This window comes from Bufo bufo, chromosome 2, assembly GCF_905171765.1.
Source record: "Bufo bufo chromosome 2, aBufBuf1.1, whole genome shotgun sequence".
Classification (NCBI taxonomy): Eukaryota; Metazoa; Chordata; class Amphibia; order Anura; family Bufonidae; genus Bufo; species Bufo bufo.
In genome coordinates this window covers 328,130,772-328,154,036 of record NC_053390.1, presented here as the reverse complement: position 1 = coordinate 328,154,036, position 23,265 = coordinate 328,130,772, and the positions used below count along the sequence as shown (strand labels likewise).

Sequence of the window (23,265 nt, the reverse complement as noted above, 5' to 3'; positions counted from 1 at the left end):
AATTTCAGTTTGTTTTTCAATTGAGTTGTACAGTTTATAGGTCACATAAAAGGTGGAAAAAGTTCCGAAATGATTTATCTTTGTCTAATTTTTTTACATCACAGAAACCTGACATTTTAACAGGGGTGTGTAGACTTTTTATATCCACTGTATACAGGGCTTTTTTTCTGGCGGAACGCACCGGAACGGCGTTCCGCCACCTTTTGACATCGCAGCCTGCCATGCTCCAGCATCGCAGGCTGCGATGTATCAGCGGGGAGGGACTGGGAGGAGGAGTTGGGGGCCGGTGCGTTCACTGTGCTCCGGCCCCGGCGCTCCAGTACAGTTATAAAATGTGTAATTCAATTAATAATGATTAATGCTGCCCCCTCTGTAGTATAACATTCAATATATCCTACTCACAGGGCTACTGTTATATCGTAATGCAGGCCGGCCAGGCAGACGAGCGGCAGAGTGTCTGACTGACGTCACGTGCCTGCCCGGCCTACTTTAGGAATGAAGCAGGCGGCGCAGGCACGTGAGGTCAGTCAGTCACTCTGCCGCTCGTCTGCCCGGCCGGCCTGCATTATGATATAACAGTAGCCCTGTGAGTAGGATATATTGAATGTTATACTACAGAGGCGGCAGCATGAATCATTATTAATTGAATTACACATTTTATAACTGTACTGGAGCGGCAATGGGGGGTCTGTGGATGACACTGTTAAGGGGTGGGGGGGTCTGTGGATGGCACTGTTATGGGGTGGGGGGGGGGTCTGTGGATGGCACTGTTATGGGTTGGGGGGGTCTGTGGATGGCACTGTTATGGGGTGGGGGGGTCTGTGGATGGCACTGTTAAGGAGGGTCTGTGGATGGCACTGTTATGGGGTGGGGGGGTCTGTGGATGGCACTGTTATGGGGTGGGGGGGTTTGTGGATGGCACTGTTATGGGGTGGGGGGGTCTGTGGATGGCACTGTTATGAGGTGGGGGGGTCTGTGGATGGCACTGTTAAGGGGGGTCTGTGGATGGCGCTGTTATGGGGTGGGAAGGGGGGGTCTGTGGATGGCACTGTTATAGGATTGGGGGGGGTCTGTGGATGGCACTGTTATAGGATGGGGGATCTGTGGAGTTCCACCACCTTTTCTCTGAGAAAAAAAGCCCTGACTATATATACACAGACAAATTAATTATTTTTTAATTTTTTTTAAGTATTAAATTCATACTCACTATAAGTACATTAAGGGAGGGAATATACGGGCCGCCATGGTGGATTCAAGGAAACAAAATTACCATTAAGTCTAATTACGGTTTTCCATTTCATCCACCAGACGGCTACAAGTGAGAACTAACAGATTACACAGTAGGGGGGGCGGGGCTATTAACACTTTTCTAATGTTTTGAGATAGTAGTAAGTCCTCTCATTTATTATATTCTCTCTAGTCGAACTAAGACCCTTTTAAAATATACCTTTTATTGTTTATCCTTAAAATATATGCCCCATATATTGGGGCTACTTTTTGCAGAACTTTCTGGCCAAATGCCAGATCTGTAGAAGCAGAGATATTTAGACGATAATGTTTTATGAATGTATTGATACTAGACCATGTAGCGACCTTACATATCTGATCAAGAGATACACCAGCTTTCTCTGCCCATGAAGAAGCCATAGCTCTGGTGGAGTGGGTTTTTATTCTAGTAGGACCAGTGAGACCCATTAGGGAATAACAACATGATATAGTGTATTTTATCCAGCGACTTATGGATGCTTTGGAAAGCCTCTTCCCCTTATTGCGTCCCGCAAACTGAATCAATAGATTGTCATCTTTCCTAAAAGCTTTAGTGGCCGCCAGGTACTGGATAATAGTCTCCCTCACATCTAAAAGATGAAATTGTTCTTTTGGGTCACTACAGAAGGATGGTAAGACAATTTCCTGGTCCCTATGGAAGTTTGAAACCACCTTAGGAAGGAACCCCGGGTCCAATTTTAGAACTAGCCTGTCGGAAAAAACTGAAAGATAAGGTTCTCGGCATAAAAGGGCTTGGATTTCTCCCAGGCGTCTAGCTGATGTTATGGCTATTAAGAAAGCAGTCTTAAAGGAGAGGTGCTTAATGGAAATGTCTGAAATGGGAGCAAAAGGTGCTCTTGTCAACCCATTTAAGACTAAATTTAAATCCCATTGAGGAACCTTAGGATTTAATGATGGTCTAAGTCTGGATGCTGCTCTTATGAACCTTCTAACCCATCTATGATCAGCTAGATTTGTATCATAGAATGCAACTAGGACGGAGATCTGGACCTTTAGGGTACTTGGCCTAAGACCTAGGTCTAGCCCTTTCTGAAGAAAATCTAAAATCTTTTGAATACATGGGGAGGACATATTTGGAGAGTCTTCCCCCAACCAACTACAGTACTTCTTTCAGATTTTTAGGTAGATAGCTGAATTAACTAGAGATGAGCGAATTTTTCATAAATTAAATTTGGCCGGTTCGACACATTTTTTTAAATAATTTGGTTCGATCTGTATTTATTCGCCGGCGAATCGTGTTTCTAAAAGTATTTTTCTGGCTGCAGAGAGCCTTTATAGTGGCGTAGAACACTGTGCCTTGCAGTAACACGCATAGGGAGTCTGCTGTGGTAGTGAAAAAATACTGTGAGTCAGTATGACATGCAGATGACAGGCGTCGCTCTTAGAATCACTGTACACTTCACTTATTTGGGCAGTCATGGGGCCAAAACTGACCAAATAACTCAAGTATGAACTCAGCATTACAGGTCAATGTTAGCGCCAAGAAGAAGCGCACTCCTTTTACACCGTCATCAGCTGATTCCACATAGATGTCTACAGAACCTGTTCTATTAAACGCTTATACAAGTAGAGCCCCCCGACAGAGTGGAGAGGGTGTCAGCAGTAAGTTTGTGTTGACGTCACAGATTATTTTGCCCTTCCTGTGATCTGTCAGAACAATAACCACCAAAAAACGGATCCTGTCTGTAGAGCATCCGCATTCACTCGGTCAGCATTTGGCCAGTTATCCATCAGTATTGCTAATGCCAAAAAACACAAGAGTGGATCCAAAACAAAGATGACGTGAATTGAATATTTGCATGTCTTCTGTGTTTTGTAACCACTCCTGCTTTTGGCTACCAAATCACAAGCCAATTCTGATGGGACCATACAGGCCTTACAGCTGCTACACAGACAGGATCCGTTGTCCGTCTCATTTTTCCTTCCTTCTGACAGATCAGAAGGGTCAAATAAATGATGTCAGCCAGGCCGAAAGACAAAATAGTGGCCCAGTCAGGAAGTGGGGAGGGTGGGAACAGCATGAGAAGTCCACAGAGTGGCCCTATGACATAGTGGTGAGGTGAAAGCAGCATGAGGAGGCCACAGAGTGGCACAATGACAGTGTGGAGGTGGCAGCAGCAGCATCAGGAGGCCACAGAGTGGCACAATCACAGTGTGGAGGTGGCGACAGCAGCAGCATCAAGAGGAGGCCACAGAGTGGCTCAATGACAGTTTGGAGGTGGCAGCAGCAACAGGAGGCCACAGAGTGGCAAGGTGACATAGTGTGGAAGTGGCAGCAGCATCAGGAGGCCACAGAGTGGCAAGATGACATAGTGTAGAGGTGGCAGCAGCATGAGGAGACCACAGAGTGGCAAGGTGACATAGTGTGGAGGTGGCAGCAGCATCAGAAGACCATAGAGTAGTAAGGTGACATAGTGTGGAGTTGGAAGCAGCATGAGGAGACCACAGAGTGGCAAGGTGACATAGTGTGGAGGTGGCAGCAGCATCAGAAGACCACAGTGTGGCAAGGTGACGTAGTGTAGAGGTGCAATAGTATCAGGAAACCACAGAGTGGCAAGGTGACATAGTGTGGAGGTGGCTGCAGCATGAGGAGACTACAGAGTGGCAAGGTGACATAGTGTAGTCCAGCGGATATTCAATCATGGCTGACAGGCTGCACACCATGTATGCGACCACCTGCTGGTTCAGGTTCTGCTCCAGATCTAGATGCTGCTGCTGGTGAGTAGTTTCTTCACTAGGTGGGTAAAGAAAGCTGCTCATCAGCGACCCTAGACTCAGGCTGCTGCTGATAGAGCTGGTACAGCTCCTGCCACCCCACCCCACCCCTCCCCAGCAGCCATGGCAGTGGAACGTGAGCAAAGAGGGCACCCCCCGGTCAGACCTGCGAAAAGATGGACGATGGCACAGATAGACAGCGGCCAACTGACTACATAGGATGTCTCTATCAGTTTGTCCTCCCTCTCAGCGGGTGTAAAAAAGGCCCCCATTTTGGACCGGTAGCGAGGGTCCAACAAAGTGGAGAGCCAGAAGTCATCCCTCTACCGAATGGTGACAATTCGGCTGTCACTACGCAAGCAAGTGAGCATGCATCGGGCCATTTGTGAAAGCGACTCGGAAGGACTCCCTGCCTCCATCTCCACTGCATACTGCCACAGTGTGTCTGGGTCCTCTGCTTCGTCTTCCTCATCTCCCTCTTGCTCCTCTGGATGCTCCTGCTCTCCTGTCACCGGTGTAGAAAAACCACCCATTTCGCTACACATTGCTTGTGCTCCAATATCCTCCTCCTCCTCCTCCAGTTCAGCCCCCACAGGGCTCATGTGGCCGTGAGATGTAGGTGCCATCCCGTAGTCCTTGTGACTGACAAATAATGTGGCCTACTCAAAGGGCCTGAGCATACGGCAGGTGTCACACATGAACTGCCACTGGCTGACATCGAAGTTACACAGGGGAGTACTCCTGTCTGCTTCGATCATCAAGAAATCGTTTATGGCCTTTATCTGTTCGTACAGTCGGTCCAACATATGGAGGGTGGAATTCCAAAGGGTGGAAACTTCGCATATCAGCCTATGTTGGGGGATGCCATTCTGCCGCTGAAGCTCAAGGAGGGTGTGCTTTGTGGTGTATGATGGCTGAAGTGCATGCAAAGTTTCCTGGCCATTTTTAGGATGTCTTGCAGATGGGTGGAAGACTTCAGGAACCGCTTGACAACCAGATTAAACACGTGTGCCATGGGGCGGAGCCTGCACGCGCATGGAGGAGGAAGCTTAGTCCAGAGCTCCTCTCCCGCTTGGCGCCTTACCCAGCCTCTTATCGCCATTTCAGAACACCAAGATGGGGAAAATCGGAAGAGATAGAAGCAAGGACTTCCCTGGAACACCCAGGTCGGAGAGACAGCAGGCAGAGATTGAGCGGTTCCTGAAGAAAAAGGACTCTGCAGCAGGCGCCCCGGCCGCGCTTCCTAAGATGGCGCCGGAACCCGCCGAACTTTGAAGCAGGAGAAGACTCCGATGCAGATAGCCTGCACGGGGGTAATAAAGACTCTGAACCGATTACGAGGGCTTTTCTTAAGACCACCATCACACAAGCCCTACAACCTCTCCTGAAAGAAATGAAGGACATCAGGGCGGACCTCCGCCATCTTGGAGGCCGTGTCGACACAGTGGAGGAACAACAGGCCTCTATGCTAACCTTTGACATGGCGGTCTGACAAAAGTTATTAGAAAGTCACCGGCAACTTAATGCAGCATTTAATCAAATTGAGGACTTAGAGAACCGGAATCGCAGGAACAACCTGCGCATCAAAAATATACCCGAAACCTACTCACCGGACTCTCTGCCTCGGGTGGCCACCGATATATTCTCATCAGTCCTGGGACCGCAAAGGGCATCATCCATTGTCATAGAGCGCATTCATAGAGCGCTACATCCCAAACCGGGCCACAACGAACCCCCCAGGGACGTCATCTGCAAATTGCTCAACTTTGCTGACACGGCGGACATTTTAAGACAAGCCAGTGAGCAAGGCGAGGTCCTGCTGGATTCTAACCTGGTCCAGATTTATCAAGACTTGTCCCCTACCAAATTAGCCAAAAGGCAAATCATGAAACCTTGCTGGAGCACCTTAGAGCTCATAACCTAGTGTACAGGTGGACATATCCGTTTCGGATCTCGGTCCTCAAGAACAACAAGCAGATTGTGATCCGTAATCCGGAGGAGTTACAGGCGGCCTGGTCAAGGCTGGATATTCCTCCTGCACAAGTCCCATCCTGGATGCCTGTTCCTTAGGAAGACGACTTACCTCCTCTACCTGCGCCACAGGATCCATGGAGCTCAGCTGGTGGCAAAAAGCAACAACAGAAAGCGAGGAGGAACCTGTCGAAAACTACCATAACATGAACATTTTGGGCGCACACGCAAGTACCATAATTGTCTTTCCAACGAGGCCGTCTCTGAACTTCAAGGGACATTAGATATGCAGAGATTACTCAAGCTTACTTTTCTTAACTTTTCATATCCCATACTTTATTTTACCTGACCCTCCCCCCTCCCCCCCTCTCTCTCGTCTCTTGCATTTCCCCCTCCTGGGAGCCGAAATGCCTTAACCTTTCAGTGGGGATCCTTTAACCCCTTCTTAGGTTTCTTTTTTCTTTTTCTTTTTTGACTGCCTTCCTCTTTGACCCCCCACTTATGACTCAGCCGGGCTGGGTGTTGGTGCTCATGTGGGGCAGGCTGATCCTTTACTGGGTGACTATTATGTTTGTCGTATCACCCTATTGCACCCGGGTTACATTCTTACCCCGTGAGCCGCAACACCACCATCAAGCCAATTCGGGCGGATGGGTGCTGGGGTCGCCTATTGTTATCCTGGTGGCCGCAGCAGACCATCCTTGGCTTGTTTCTTGCAATGGTTCATTGTTATTGTTATTGTTAACACCAGTTCATTCCTGTAAAGGAATCCGAGAGGCTTACTATGTGGCAAGGAACAAGGCGCTCAAAGAACTTGTATTGCTCTTATGTGTTTGTTGATATGTCTAAACATACGATATACTCTCTTAAAGGGTTTCTATCACTTCATATGACATAATTAGCTGGCAGACACTAGCGATCTGCTAGTGTCTGCTCTGGCCAACCATCCTACTATAATCACTTGTGGGGCAGCGGTTTTGCTAAAAAACTAACTTTTATAAATATGCTAATGAGCCTCTAGGTGCTATGTGGGCGTCATTAGCACCTAGAGGCTCCGTCTACCTTCATACACAGCGGCCGCCCAGCACGTCCCTCCAGCCCGCCCATGTCCTCCTCCGTGTGACGCAGCAGCCGAATTCTCGCGCATGCGCCGTGCGCGGCTGTATTCGGCGCATTAGAGATGTCTGAGCTCGGAGCGGTCAGACATTCAATGCGCATGCGCGGCTGTTCCGCGCATGCGCATTGAATGTCTGACCGCTCCGAGCTCAGACATCTCTAATGCGCCGAATACAGCCGCGCACGGCGCATGCGCGAGAATTCGGCCGCTGCGTCACACGGAGGAGGACATGGGCGGGCTGGAGGGACGTGCTGGGCGGCCGCTGTGTATGAAGGTAGACGGAGCCTCTAGGTGCTAATGACGCCCACATAGCACCTAGAGGCTCATTAGCATATTTATAAAAGTTAGTTTTTTAGCAAAACCGCTGCCCCACAAGTGATTATAGTAGGATGGTTGGCCAGAGCAGACACTAGCAGATCGCTAGTGTCTGCCAGCTAATTATGTCATATGAAGTGATAGAAACCCTTTAATGTAAAAGGTTTTAATGTTCCGCAGAAGAGGTCCTAAATTTTTGCCCTGATACGTAAACTTTCACCATCTGTTCTCTTCCTCCAAGAGACGCATTTTAAAATCCATAAAATTCCGAAGCTTCAGTACACCCCATATGACCAATGGTATCACAGCTGCTACGGAACACACGCATCTAGGGGTGCAAGCATAGCTCTTAGGAAGGGAGTGGCATTTTCCTTGTCCCAATCCATTAGTGACCCAGACGGGAGATATGTTTTTGTCAAAGGGAAAATAGATGATGTTCCCGTTACGTTAGCCAATATTTACGCCCCAAATAAAGGGCAAGTCAGGTGGCTTACTGAGATCTGCAATAAATTGGGCACGTTTACTGAGGGTCTGCTGGTGGTAGGCGGGGATTTCAATTTCACCATGAACCCCTTATTGGATTCTTCCTCGGGCCGCTCAGCCATCTCCCTCCAGGACCTATGCAAGGTAAAGGAGGCGCTGGGGGATCTGCAAGTGATGGACGCTTGGCAAACTCTACATCCAGAAGAGAAGGACTTTTCCTTCTTCTCGCCAGCCCACCACTCTTACCAGCGTATTGACTACTTGTTCGTCTCACAGAGCTTATTACCGGGGGTGGGTGATACACATATAGGGTCAATCTCTATTTCTGATCATGCCCCGGTTTACATAACAGTCCTCTTTCCCTCCCCGAATAAACGCTTTTGGTCGTGGAGGCTCAATGAGATGTTGCTAAAAGAACGAACAGACGATAGATCTCCTTAAGGAAAAACTCATAAGTTTTTTCTCAACTAATATCACCCCTGAGGTTTCTGCACCTATTGTGTGGGAGGCTCACAAGGCCTTCATCCAGGGGGAGCTAATCTCATTGGGCTCTGCGATGAAAAAGAAAAGGTTAAAGGCCATGGAGGATTTGTTGGCTAAAATTTCGGCCCTAGAGCAAACCCATAAACGGTCACTTGCGGTGTCACAACTGGCGGAACTTACAGCTCTACAAAGGGCAACTTAAAGACCTATTAGGGGCGCAATTTGTGAACAGCATGTTATATGCAAAACAAGAAATTTACGCCCATGGTGATAGGGGAGGGAAGATGATGTCGGCGCTCCTTAAAGGGCCATTATCGCGCACATACATCTCCTCGATTAAGTCTGACAAAGACGAACTGTTGACCAGCACAGATGACATAGCAGCTCAATTTGCCCGTTATAACCTGACTACTGATGAACAGCCCTCTGACAGGAACTCACACTATAGGGACATCACCTCCTTTTTGACAGATCTCCACCTCCCGACATTGTCCTCTGAGCTGTCCTCCTCACTACTAGCTCCTATTACCATCTCTGAAATAGACAACGCCATCATGTCCACCCCTACGGGTAAGAGCCCAGGGCCTGATGGCCTTCCCATGGTATACTATTGCAAATTTAAACAGGTGTTATTGCCTCACCTTCTGTCACTATGTCAGACGTTGTTATCAGGGGGGAATTACCTAAACAAGCGCTGGAAGCGCATATTATGGTGATCCCAAAGGCGGGGAAAAATTTGGAATTATGTAGTAGTTTCCGGCCCATTTCATTGTTGAATTGTGACATTAAGCTTTGGGCAAAAATGCTAGCCACACGTCTCCAAGTATTACTACCTCAGCTAATCCACAAAGAACAGACTGGGTTTGTGCCGAATAGGGAGGGGAAAGACAACGCTAACAGGGTACTGAATGCCATACATTATGCCAAACACTCTAACTCTACTCTAGTCCTTCTCGGCACTGATGCTGAGAAGGCATTTGATAGAGTCGATTGGATGTATATGCGGGAAACCTTGCTCCGGTTTGGGATCCCTACCCAGTTTATCCAGGCTATCTTAACACTATATAAGACCCCAACGGCGAGGGTTAAAGTTAATAATACGTTGTCACCCCCTTTCGAAATAAATAATGGAACTCGGCAGGGCTGCCCCCTCTCCCTCAGTCTTTTTGTTTTATGTATGGAACCCCTGATCCAATCCATCAGACAGCACCCGCATATCCACGGCCTCAAGGCTCCCTCTGACACTCACTCAGCCGCAGCCTACGCAGATGACCTGCTAATATTTATCACCAACCCTACACATGCTTTTCCACATGTGCTGACATTATTGCAGGATTTTGGTCGCTTGTCTAACTTTAAAATAAATTATGGGAAATCAGAGGTACTGAACATATCAGTTGGAGAAGCAGAAGCCCAACAATTAAGAACTACCTCCCCTTTCGTGTGGCAGGACTCCCATGTATCTAGGGATTAAGGTACCGGCAGATCTTTCCAAAATTTATGAGTTAAATTATAGTCCCTTACTGCACACAATATCCACGCAACTGTCTGTAGACAAACTTCCTTATTTGTCATGGATAGGGAGGAAACATTACATCACCACTTATATCCTGCCCAAACTTATATATTTGATGCAGGTGGCTCCAATCCATCTTCCTGCCTCCTTTTTCACGAAAGTCAGGAAAATGTTTTCCCAATTCATCTGGAAAGGGTCACCCCCCCTCCCCCCCCCCCCCCCCCCCCCCCCACTAATACACGACAAAAAGGGCTTTAGAACATATTACTGCACAGCTGAATGGCAAATATATTTTTATTTTGCCACTATTACACAACAAAAAGGTCTTTAGAACATATAACTGCAACGCTGAACGGCAAATATATTTTTATTTTGCCACTAATGCACAACAAAAAGGGCTTTAGAACATATAACTGCACCGCTGAACGTTAAATATATTTTTCTTCTGCCACTAATACACGACAAAAAGGGCTGTAATTTTCGCACTTCACCACACAATGGCTAATAAGCCAGTTTTTTCCCCACTAATACAAGCCAAAAAATGCTTTAGAACATATAACTGCACCACACAAGGGCAAATAAGACGTAGAAATATTTTCTTGTAATAAACCCTGTTAATAGCTGTATCAAACAGCACTTGCACCCCAATAACAAGAACGGTTTGCTGGAATTACAGAGCTGTATGATGGCAATTTGGGTCCCCAGTCAGTGCAGCAAGGTGTAATAGGATTGTTCCTATTACCCAGGCTGTAACCTCCCCTACTGAATCCTGTTCAGCATAAATACTGTGGAATGATTCCTCCCTATCCTTTCCCTACACCTTGAATAATCCTTTCCTGCACTTGTAAATCGTTTTTTTTAGCACAATTAAGTTTTTCCTAGCACTGTCCCTAGCGCCTGCTAACGTCTCTCCCTGCACTAATTACACTGGAAAATAGCAGATTCCAAGATGGCTGAGGCTACATATTTATAGGGCTGTGACATCACAGGGCTGGCTGGCTGCTGATTGGCTGCATGCATGGCATTATGGGTGATCCCGCCTTCCCAGAGTTCCTTGCTCCATGTCCCCACACGTGCAGCAGCCATTTTAGGAAAAAATGCGATTTGTTACCACGAAGCGTGAGGAAATTCGTATTCGGTGCGAATCAAATTTTTCCTGAAATTTGGATTGAATTCCACTTCGTCAACTTTGATTCGCTCATCTCTAGAAGTAACCTTCTTTCTACTGGCCTTTAATGTACATATAACTTTGTCCGAGAGTCCCTTACTCCTTAAGACCTCGCTCTCAGGATCCAGGCTGACAGTTTGAAAAGACTTGGATTTTGATGAAGAATTGGGCCCTGAGAAAGAATGTCCTTCTGAAAAGGTATTAACCAAGAATCCTCCAGCGCTATTTTCTTTAGAATGGAGGACCAGCTTCTTTTGGGCCAGTAGGCAGTTATTAATATCACCGTTACTGGGTCTGTTAGAATTCTCTGTAAAACATGAGGAATTAGAGCCCAAGGAGGGAAGGAGTATGCTAGATCCCATGTCCATTTTATGGAAAAAGCGTCTACTGCCCATGGCCTTTCTCTGGGATCTAAGCAGCAAAAACGCTTGACTTTTGCATTTCTTTTTGAGGCGAACAGGTCTATTTGCAGTAAGTCCCATTTGGCAGATATCTCTTGAAAGAGTCTTAGATTTAAAGACTATTCCCCTGGGTCTAGGGTTTTTCTGGTCAAGAAATCTGCCTCTAAATTTTCTGATCCCCTGAGATGAACCGTTGTAATGGATAGGACATTTTTTTATGCCCAGAATTTTTTTTTTCCCATTAGAGATCTCAAACTTGGTGTCACGGCTGTAAGTGAGCAACTAGAGCATACACAGAAAATAGAGCCACTGACCGGACCCAAACTAGGGAGGATAAAGGGTGACCCCTGTCAGACCCTCAAAGCTTTCCCTATGCTGCTAAGCACATACCCGGATCCTAATGGTGGAACGAGGCATGCCCGCGTACCTAAGACTGATGACCACTGTAACCCCTACATTAGTGGAAGGGGCACGGCCACCGGTGCCCTGCTCAGTATATGGAGGGAACCGTGGTCGCCTCGGATCCGGTCAGAAAACAAACAGATACACTACAATGTCTGCACACTTAGCTGAAGGTGCTGCGGCAGCAGAGAAGACGGATCCAAAGACAGGTGGCGATATCCGGAGTACTTGCTGCAGCAGAACAAAGGTCCAGTGAAAAGATAGCATACAAGTGAAGATACTCAAGCAAGAGCTACAACTCAAATGAGAAATATAATCCACACTCTACAAAAGGAGGAGGGGTAATTTAAAGGCAGGGAAATCAAACATAGGAGGAACAGCTGGAAGGAAGGAAACAGAAAGTAATGACCTCATCCCAGGGGCGGAGAAACAGAGCAGTGAGAACTCCTCCAAGCTCTGGTAGTGACATCATCACAGGGGTGGAGAAACAGAGCTGTGAGAACGTCTCAAAGCTCTGGTAGTGACAGTACCCCCCCCCCCCCCTCTACGGGTGGACTCCGGACACCCAGGACCCACCTTCTCAGGATGAGCCCTATGAAATGCCCTGATGAGGCGAGTGGCTTTAATGTCCGACACCGGAACCCACATCCTCTCCTCAGGACCATAACCCCTCCAATGAACGAGGTACTGAAGAGAACCGCGGACAATGCGAAAGTCCACAATTCTGGAAACCTCAAACTCCAGATTGCCATCAACCAAAATCGGAGGAGGAGGCAAAGAGTAGGGTACCGTGGGCTGGACATATGGTTTTAAGAGAGATCTGTGAAATACATTATGTATCTTCCAAACCCGTGGAAGATCAAGACGGAAGGCAACAGGATTGATGACTGACAAGATTTTATAAGGCCCAATAAACTTGGGACCCAATTTCCAGGAGGGAACCTTCAGTTTAATATTTCTTGTAGACAACCACACCAGATCACCCACATTCAGGTCCGGACCAGGCACACGTCTCTTATCAGCCACACGCTTATACTTCTCACTCATCTTTCTAAGATTACTCTGAATCTTTTGCCAAATGGTAGACAAAGACGAGGAAAATCTCTCCTCCTCAGGTAAACCAGAAGTAACGCCTCCCGAGAATGTCCCAAACTGCGGATGGAACCCATATGCACCAAAGAATGGTGACTTATCAGAAGATTCCTGACGACGGTTGTTCAGAGCAAACTCAGCAAGAGGGAGAAATGAACACCAATCCTCCTGATTCTCTGCCACAAAACAGCGCAAATATGTCTCCAGATTCTGATTGAGGCGCTCAGTCTGACCATTCGACTGCGGGTGAAAAGCAGAAGAGAAGGACAGCCGAACCCCCAGGCGAGAACAGAAAGCCTTCCAGAATCTGGACACAAACTGCGTGCCTCTATCGGAAACAATATCAGAGGGAATGCCATGCAACTTAACAATATGGTCGACAAAAGCTTGCGCCAACGTTTTAGCATTGGGTAAACCAGGGAAAGGTACGAAATGAGCCATCTTGCTAAAACGGTCCACCACCACCAGGATCACCGACTTCCCTGAGGAACGAGGAAAATCCGTGATAAAGTCCATGGACAGGTGTGTCCAAGGACGGGAAGGTATGGGTAGCGGGAGAAGGGAACCTGAAGGCCGTGAACGAGGGACCTTAGCGCGAGCGCACGTCTCACAAGCAGCCACAAAACCCTCCACCGACTTACGAAGAGCCGGCCACCAAAATCTCCGAGCAATGAGATCTACCGTGGCTCTACTCCCGGGGTGACCAGCAAGAACAGTATCATGATGCTCCTTGAAGAGTTTGTGACGTAGCTCAGGAGGCACAAACAACTTCCCAGAAGGACAACGGGCAGGTGCCTCAGTCTGGGCAGCCTGGACCTCGGCCTCCAAATCAGAATATAGAGCAGAAACAACTACCCCCTCCGCCAAAATGGGACCCGGGTCCTCGGAGTTTCCTCCTCCCGGAAAACAACGAGAGAGAGCATCAGCCTTCACATTTTTGATCCCAGGGCGGAATGTAACGACAAAATTGAATCTGGAGAAGAACAGAGACCATCTGGCCTGTCTCGGATTCATACGCCTGGCCGACTCCAAGTATGCCAGATTCTTATGGTCGGTAAAAACGGTGATAGGGTGCCTGGCCCCCTCCAACCAATGGCGCCATTCCTCGAAAGCCAACTTGATGGCCAACAACTCCCTATCTCCCACATCATAGTTTCTCTCTGCCGGGGAGAGTTTTTTAGAGAAAAGGGCACAGGGTCGCCATTTGGCAGGAGAAGGGCCCTGGGACAAAACCGCACCCACACCCACCTCGGAAGCATCCACCTCAACAATAAAAGGTAAGGAAACATCGGGATGCACCAAGACGGGAGCAGACGCAAAACTCTCTTTAATCTTAGAAAAAGCTGCAAGCGCCTCCTCCGACCAAGAGGAAAAATCCGCCCCCTTTTTTGTCATGTCAGTGAGGGGTTTGACAACAGAGGAATAATTCAAAATGAACTTTCTGTAATAGTTCGCAAAACCCAGAAAGCGCATCAATGCCTTCTGATTCTCGGGAAGCTCCCACTCAAGTACAGCACGGACCTTCTCCGGATCCATGCGAAAACCAGAAGCAGAGAGGAGAAAACCCAGAAATTGAATCTCCGATACCATAAAAACACATTTCTCCAGCTTGGCGTACAATTTATTTTCCCGCAGAATCTGCAGAACCTGAAAAAGATGATCCTGATGGGTTTGAACATCAGGGGAAAAAATCAAAATATCATCAAGATACACCAATACAAATTTCCCCATTAAATGGTAGAAAATACTGTTAACAAAATGCTGAAAGACGGCCGGAGCATTCATCAGGCCGAAAGGCATAACGAGATTCTCGAAATGCCCGTTAGGGGTATTAAAGGCCGTTTTCCATTCATCCCCCTCTCTGACCCTGACCAGGTTGTACGTGCCTCTCAAATACAATTTGGAAAAAACCTTGGCCCCAACAATTTGGTTGAAGAGGTCCGGGATCAGAGGAAGGGGATAGGGATCGCGAATCGTGATACGGTTCAGCTCCCTAAAATCTAGGCAAGGTCTCAGAGAGCCATCTTATTTTTTAACAAAAAAAAAAACAGCGGCAACAGGTGATTTTGAGGGACGAATATGCCCCTTATCGAGACTCTCGGAGATATAGGTTCGCATTGCGATTCTTTCCGGTTGTGAGAGATTGTAGAGGCGTGCTTTTGGCAGCTTGGCGCCGGGAATGAGGTTAATGGGACAGTCAAACTCCCGGTGAGGAGGTAGCTCCTGAACACCGCTCTCGGAAAACACGTCCGAGAAATCAGAGAGAAATGATGGCACAGTTTTAGTAGACACCTCTGCAAAAGTCGCTGTGAGACAATTCTCTCTACAAAAGTCACTCCACTCATTTATTTGCCTTCCTTGCCAATCAATAGTGGGGTTATGTCTAGTGAGCCAGGGTAACCCCAAAACTAGAGGAGAAGGCAATCCGTTAAGGACAAAACAAGATATATCCTCCACATGAGTGTCACCCACAGCCAACCGGATATTGTGAACAATTCCCTTCAGAGATCTCTGTGAGAGTGGAGCAGAGTCAATAGCAAAAACAGGTATATCCTTTTCTAATGTACAAACCTGAAAACCATGCATGGCTACAAATTGAGTGTCAATAAGATTGACGGCCGCTCCACTATCGACAAAAATCTCACAAGAAATGACTTTGCTCTCTAGCGCCACCCTGGCAGACAGGAGAAAACGGGAACTGCAGGTCAGAGGAAAAGCATCAATTCCTACATCAACTTTGCCCAAAGTAGCAGATGAAGCAGAGTTTGATGATTTACCTTTTGAGGTTTTTCTCCTATTATCGCTCTTAGTACAGTTCAAGAATCTCCTAGACGGACAAACATTTGCCAAATGACCTATGCCCCCACAACAAAAACACACCATACTCTGAGGACTAAATCCTCTTTTATCAGGGGCAAGTCGACCTAGCTGCATGGGCTCCTCCTCAGAGGGGACCGAGACAGGATGAGGCCCTTGCACACTGAATGAGTCCGCACCACTGCCCCTAGACTGACAATGGCTGGACAGAGAGGTCTCGTTTCTTTCTCTTAGACGCCTGTCATGGCAGACTCTAAGGACGTTGGTCTCTCATGGAAAGCAAACGCATCTTTCCATCTCTCTGAGAGACCATGACAGAACTGACTCCGGAGTGCAGCATCATTCCAACCTGAATCAGCTGCCCATCTCCGAAATTCAGAACAATAAAACTCCGCAGACAGTTTGTTCTGGCATAAAAAACGTAAGTTAGATTCGGCCAGCGCAACACGATCCGGGTCATCATATATCTGCCCCAGGGCCACAAAAAATCTTTCCACGGATCGAAGGGAGGGATCCCCTGATGGCAGAGAAAATGCCCAAGTCTGAGCATTACCCCTGAGCAGGGAGATGGCAATCCTCACCCTCTGCTCTTCATTACCAGAGGAATGGGGACACAAGCAAAAATGGAGTTTGCATGCCTCTCTGAAGCGAACAAAATTCTCACTGCCCCCGGAGAACGTTTCCGGAAGTGAGACCTTTGGCTCGCAACAGACTCCATGGGCCGGAGCAGAGCCCAATGCTTGAAGCTGAGTCATAGATTGACGGAGATCCGCTACCTCCAAAGAAAGACCCTGCATGCGGTCAACTAGGCCAGAAAGCGGATCCATGTCAAAAGAGACGGTTTTGGTGGATTATAATGTCACGGCTGTAAGTGAGCAACTAGAGCATACACAGAAAATAGAGCCACTGACCGGACCCAAACTAGGGAGGATAAAGGGTGACCCCTGTCAGACCCTCAAAGCTTTCCCTATGCTGCTAAGCACATACCCGGATCCTAATGTTGGAACGAGGCATGCCCGCGTACCTAAGACTGATGACCACTGTAACCCCTACAATAGTGGAAGGGGCACGGCCACCGGTGCCCTGCTCAGTATATGGAGGGAACCGTGGTCTCCTCGGATCCGGTCAGAAAACAAACAGATACACTACAATGTCTGCACACTTAGCTGAAGGTGCTGCGGCAGCAGAGAAGACGGATCCAAAGACAGGTGGCAATATCCGGAGTACTTGCTGCAGCAGAACAAAGGTCCAGTGAAAAGATAGCATACAAGTGAAGATACTCAAGCAAGAGCTACAACTCAAATGAGAAATATAATCCACACTCTACAAAAGGAGGAGGGGTAATTTAAAGGCAGGGAAATCAAACATAGGAGGAACAGCTGGAAGGAAGGAAACAGAAAGTAATGACCTCATCACAGGGGTGGAGAAACAGAGCTGTGAGAACGTCTCAAAGCCTAGGGCGGCACTTGCCAATGGGGCGGCAAAATGCCTTGTTTGCCTGCCTAGTGATAGTAAAATGTGCCAAACTATTTTTCCCTTTGTCCGCTGCTTGCCGATCCGAATCCGATTCTTCACTATGCGGACTTGCGAACTGCATCGCCGGCGCCGCATAGTGAAGCAGGGACCCTCCTCCCGAGTCCTCCTGACTTCCTCCCTCAGGTGTTCCGGAATTTTCAACTACTGCGCCTGCGCCGAGCCGTCTTTTTCGCACATGCGCAGTTGGCTGGAATATTCACAACACAAGCGGCAGCCATGGGAAAAGTCTCTACATACATCCCTCCTCACACAGTCACAGAACAAAGTTGGCCACTTCGCCTGACTCCTGGCCTGCCCTGCGAGGAATGTCCAGGTCCAGTCCAGGCAGAGGAACAGGAGTGAGTGAGACGAGAGTTAAAAAGCAAATGTGCACTGTAAGAGTGAGAGTGAGACTCATAAATAAAGGTGGTATGTCAGACTGTATGGGGCAGCCTCAAGGAGAGGCCAGGGCCACCATAGACAGTCTGACACACATACCACCTTTATTTATGACACAGTGCAGAGTGCACTATTTGCTTGTGGCAGCCCCCATACAGTTTAGTGTCTCCTTGTGGCTGCCCCGGCCCCCGCCCTCCATACAGTATAATGTCTGCTTATGTCTGCCCCCATACAGTATGTATAATGTCTCCTTGTGGCTGCCCCCGCCCCCCATACAGTATATCGTCTCCTTGAGGCTGCCCCCATACAGTATAACGTCTCGTTGAGGCTGCCCCATACAGTATAACGTCTCGTTGAGGCTGCCCCATACAGTATAACGTCTCGTTGAGGCTGCCCCCATACAGTATAACATCTCCTTGAGGCTGCCCCATACAGTATAACGTCTCCTTGTGGTTTTTTCTTTTAAACGGGTATTTATCGCGATATATATCGTTATCGCGATAAATTTCTTAATATTGCTATCCAAAACTGGAAAGGGTGGAGCCTAAAGAGGAAGGGGTGGGGTTTACAGAGGAAGGGGTTTGGCCGTGACAGGAAGGGGTGGATCAAATTTATATTAGGGGGGTGCCCGAGTTTAGTCTCGCCTAGGGCAGCACAAAACCAAGATACACCACTGGGTACACCATAGACTTTTTCCAGGGTGCGGGTGCCCACAGAGAGGGCTCTGAGTGCCGCCTCTGGCACCCGTGCCATAGGTTCGCCACCACTGACCTAGAGGTTCTCTTTCTCTGCAACTGCTGCACCCTCTTCATTTTGATTGACAGGGCCAGGCAATGTGAATGTGATCACGCCTGGCCCTGTCAATCAAAGTAAAGAGGGTTCAGTAGTTGCAGAGAAAGAGAACCTCTAGGTCAGTGGTGGCGAACCTATGGCACGGGTGCCAGAGGCGGCACTCAGAGCCCTCTCTGTGGACACCCACATCCTGGAAAAAGTCTATGGTGTACCAATATGCCTTAGACTTTTCCTGCCATTCATCAGCACAGGCAGAACAGCACTATGAACAGCACAGGCAGCGCTGTTCATAGTGCAGAGCCTCTAGTTGCAATGGCAATGTCTGCTTTGCTCCTAGAGGCTTATTTGCAAATACTAAAACTTCATTTTTCTCAGCCATCTGGGCACATGGGACCAACACAGATGCCTTCAGCTGCCAAGCGCACATGCAGCAGCCAGTTTCATAGGTACAAGTCTGCTGACAGATGTGCTTTAAATAGTTTTTTTCTGATTTTATTTTTCATAAGAGAGATGTTATCAGTATTTGCTAGCATTCTTTGCATCCACATTTACACAGAAAATGCTATCAATCACTGATACGACAGCCCCCATGTGCAATGAAGTCAGAAAGAGCAGCAATCTAAATGTATAAATTACAAGTTTTACAGAATGTTTTCCCACAAAATTATATATTAAAGGAGTTAACCAACCCCTATAACGACCCCCCCTTCCCCCCCAAAGCCCAGGCACCTTATATAGTTTGTACATACCCCGCTCGCCGGCATCCGCTGCATCCCCCCGTCATGCAAATCAAAACATCCGGCGACATGGGAAGGGGCAGCCAATCCACATGCTGAGACTGGGACAAGTCTCCCTAGTGTCACCCCGTTGCAGAAATGCAACGGCGGCCGTGCGGGGATCAGAATTATAGGGGTTGGATAACTTTAATTTGCTCAGCTTCTTCTGCTTTGTGACATGCTGCTTGCAGTAGCATAGCAACATTTTCAATACAGTCAAGAAAAGTATCCAGACAGAAACCCGTCAAATGTATGCGAGACATATGGTTCATAAAAGTCTATGAGTACAGTAAAGTATATCTGGATGCCTTTTTTGGAGTTCTAGGTGTATGCTGCTTAATGTATGAAATAAACATGGCATGAATGGAGAGACAATGCAATTAAAAGGGGTTGTCCGAGTTATATAAAAAAAAATTGGGCAACCCTTGCAAACGGCCCATTATAACAAATGACGTCTGTTTCTTTGAGCGCTGTACTCCAGTCCCCCTGCTACTGCCATTTTCTTGGCTACAATGGTGACATTACCTTGCGTGCACAAGTCACAGCTGCAGCCAAATACTGACCTCAGCCGTGCATGTGATGTCTCTGCGGGGGCCAGTAATTGAGGACTGGAGCGCATCATAGGAAGCAGGTGAAAACATTAATTTGTTATTTTAGGCCAGTTACAGGGGATGCCCAAGTTTTTATATAACTTGGACAGACTCTTTAAAAATGAAGATCTGCAAAAAGCCACTAAAAATTTAACTAGTGGTTGCTAAAAGAACCCACTATATACAGACCCTCAAACTGGAGTTCATGGGGCTAGTACTGTGTATTAGCATTACCCTAAGGCCCCTTTCACACGGGCGAGTATTCCGCGCGGATGCGATGCGTGAGTTGAATGCATTGCACCCGCACTGAATACCGACCCATTCATTTCTATGGGGCTGTTCAGATGAGCGGTGATTTTCACGCATCACTTGCTCTATATTCTGCGTTTTTCACGCAATGCAGGCCCCATAGAAGTGAATGGGGTTGCGTGAAAATCGCAAGCATCCGCAAGCAAGTGCGGATGCGGTGCGATTTTCACGCACGGTTGCTAGGAGACGATCGGGATGGAGACCCGATCATTATTATTTTCCCTTATAACATGGTTATAAGGGAAAATAATAGCATTCTGAATACAGAATGCAAAGTAAAATAGCGCTGGAGGGGTTAAAAAAATACTAAAAATAATTTAACTCACCTTAATCCACTTGCTCGCGTAGCCCGGCATCTCCTTGTGTCTCCTTTGTTGAAGGACCTATGGTGAGCATTAAATACAGTTACAGGACCTTTGATGACGTCACTCCGGTCATCACATGGTACGTCACATGATCTTTTACCATGGTGATTCACCATGGTAAAAGATCATGTGACGTACCATGTGATGACCGGAGTGACGTCATCAAAGGTCCTTTACCCAGGTCCTAAAGAAAGAATACAGAAGCAGATGCCGGCTGCGCTATCAAGTGGACTAAGGTGAGTTAAACATTTTTTTATTTTTTTTTAACCCCTCCAGCGCTATTTTACTAATAACCATGTTTTAAGGGAAAATAATACTATTTACAGAACACCGATCCCAAGCCCGAACTTCTGTGAAGAAGTTCGGGTTTGGGTACCAAACATGCGCGATTTTTCTCACGCGCGTGCAAAACGCATTACAATGTTTTGCACTCGCGCGGAAAAATCGCGGGTGTTCCCGCAACGCACCCGCACATTTTCCCGCAACGCCCGTGTGAAAGAGGCCTAAGGGCTTGTGTCACACTGTGCCATTGAATCAACAACATTCATATAGCTGGCAGCATCATGGGCTCTGATCACAGATGTCCCTTAAACCACACTTCTTATGACAGGTCACAGTAAGGGTGAACTTACATATGCATTATTGCAGAAATTTCATGACTGCACGATCCCTCTCTTACAGGAAGCGTTATTTCCACAACGGACATGCTCATCTGAAGAAGCCCTAAGGGTATGGCCACGTGGTCAGGTTTTCTGATGCAGTTTTGGAAACTAAAATCAGGAGTGGATCTTATCAGGAACGAAAGTATAAAGTACAGATATGACTTCACCACTTTTTTTGATTTCACTCCTGGTTTTGGCTTCCAAAACGGCATGCAAAAACCTGACTGTGTCGACCTACCGTAACAGTCCGAACCATATTATAAATTACCCACCAACCTATTTCAGGAAATCAACCAAAGCATATTAAACATCCAACTTACCAATGTAGAAGTTAGTCACAGTCCTCATCTGTTTGTGCTTGGTGATAACATAAATGACCAGTGAGTTGCCAACAAGTCCCACCAGCATGATGAGCGCAAAAAAAAGAGGGACCAACCAGGCGTCCACCAGGAAAGGGGGTGTCTGTTCTAGGTCATACAATGTTCTATTGGATTGAGCCATAGAGTCATTTTGGGGACTCTCCACAGAGTCATTAAAGCATGAGTGCATTGATAAATGTTCTCCTGCAGTAGACATACAGCTAAGATGGAGTGGGGTTTCTGTAGCTCCTTTCATGGTTACAAAAGTTTGAAAACAATACTGTAGTTACACTGACATCCACTGAAAATATCAGTTGTGAAGATTCGTAATTATTATTCGTAGTCACTATAGCAGAGTAGTGCTGTTCTTCAAGTGATTACATAGTTATGTCTTCCCAGCAAAGTCTGGTCAGCCTTGGTACTATGCTTTCTCTTCCCAGACTGAAGATGTACAGCTCATAAATGAAGGTACTCATGGTGAACATCCATCTCTCAAGTTTCCTTGCATATTTGCTGCTTATTGCTGCACAGCGTATAATCATAGAGGCTGTGAATCAGTGAGAACAGGACAGAAAAGAGCAGTAGAAGGCTTCCTCTGGGTCCTAATGCCTGGCTCTACACCACTTTAATACAAACAGTAATGGAGCTTAGTATAACCAAGGAAAAATATTCTCCATTCCGAGAATCTAGGATCCTTCCAATAAATATCTTGCAATGTTCACCTTGCCAATTAATTTTTTTCTTCTCAATAAATTATGAATGACAAAAACAGAAGGGCTTTGCTAGGGTCTTAAAGGATCAGGAAGACAAAAATATATTAAAAATGGCATAGCTATAAGACAGATTTACATATACTGTATATTCACAGCACACTGTCCCTACATAGTACTTCACAATGAAACTGCTGTGTGGTCCCTCTGGCCTGTATCTATAGATGTGTGTCCCACATCAGCCCTATACTCTGATAATATAACCAGTGAATAACATTCATTATGGATGAGAATGGCACCTGTCAGGGGTGCGTATATATTAGGGAGCAAGTCAACAGTCTTGAAGTTGAAATGTTGGGAGCAGGAAAAAAATGGGCAAGGACTTTGACTTTGGGATAATTTGGTCAGATCATCTGCCAAATGTGAGATCTTATGGAGTGCTTCTCAGTGTGTAGGGGTTGATACCTCCCAAAAGTGGTGTAAAGAAGGACAACCGGTAAATCAGTGTCTGTATCACTGGCACACAAGAATCACTGATGCTTGTGGTGAAGGCTAGTCCATATGGTCTGATCCCAAAGAAGAGCTACTGTGGCACAAATTCCTGAAAAAGTTACTGCTGGTATAAAAGATGCATTGCAGCTTGCTCTGTATGGGGCTGGTTAGAGTGCCCATGCTGACCGCTGCTGAAGGCACCTACAATAAGCACAAAGAGATGCATGTGGATTTTCTACCTAGAGAAGAAATGGCATCAGGATTCACTATGGAAAGAAGGCAAACGATGGTGTGTTGCTCTAGGCCAGGCATGCTCAACCTTCGGCCCTCCAGCTGTTGTAAAAGTACAACTCCCACAATGCCCTGCTGTAGGCTGATATCTGTAGGCTGTTCGGGCTTGCTGGGAGTTGTAGTTTTGCAACAGCTGGAGGGCCGAAGGTTGAGCATGCCTGCTCTAGGCAATAGTCTACTCCTGGCATTCATGTTTCACTGTGACACGTACTGCCTACCTAAACATAGTGGCAGACCA

At 47.1% G+C, this 23,265-nt stretch overlaps 1 protein-coding gene across 1 annotated transcript in view; it reads right to left on the bottom strand.

The window, feature by feature from the left end:
* Window positions 1-21,790, bottom strand: part of LOC120990858 (G-protein coupled receptor 54-like) — a 229,475-nt gene extending 207,685 nt beyond the window's left edge. The window contains exon 1 of the mRNA XM_040419742.1: window positions 21,496-21,790. Within this exon, the coding sequence (XP_040275676.1) occupies window positions 21,496-21,790 (295 nt within the window). The remainder of the gene's footprint in view (window positions 1-21,495) is intronic.
* Between the last annotated feature and the right edge of the window lie 1,475 nt (window positions 21,791-23,265).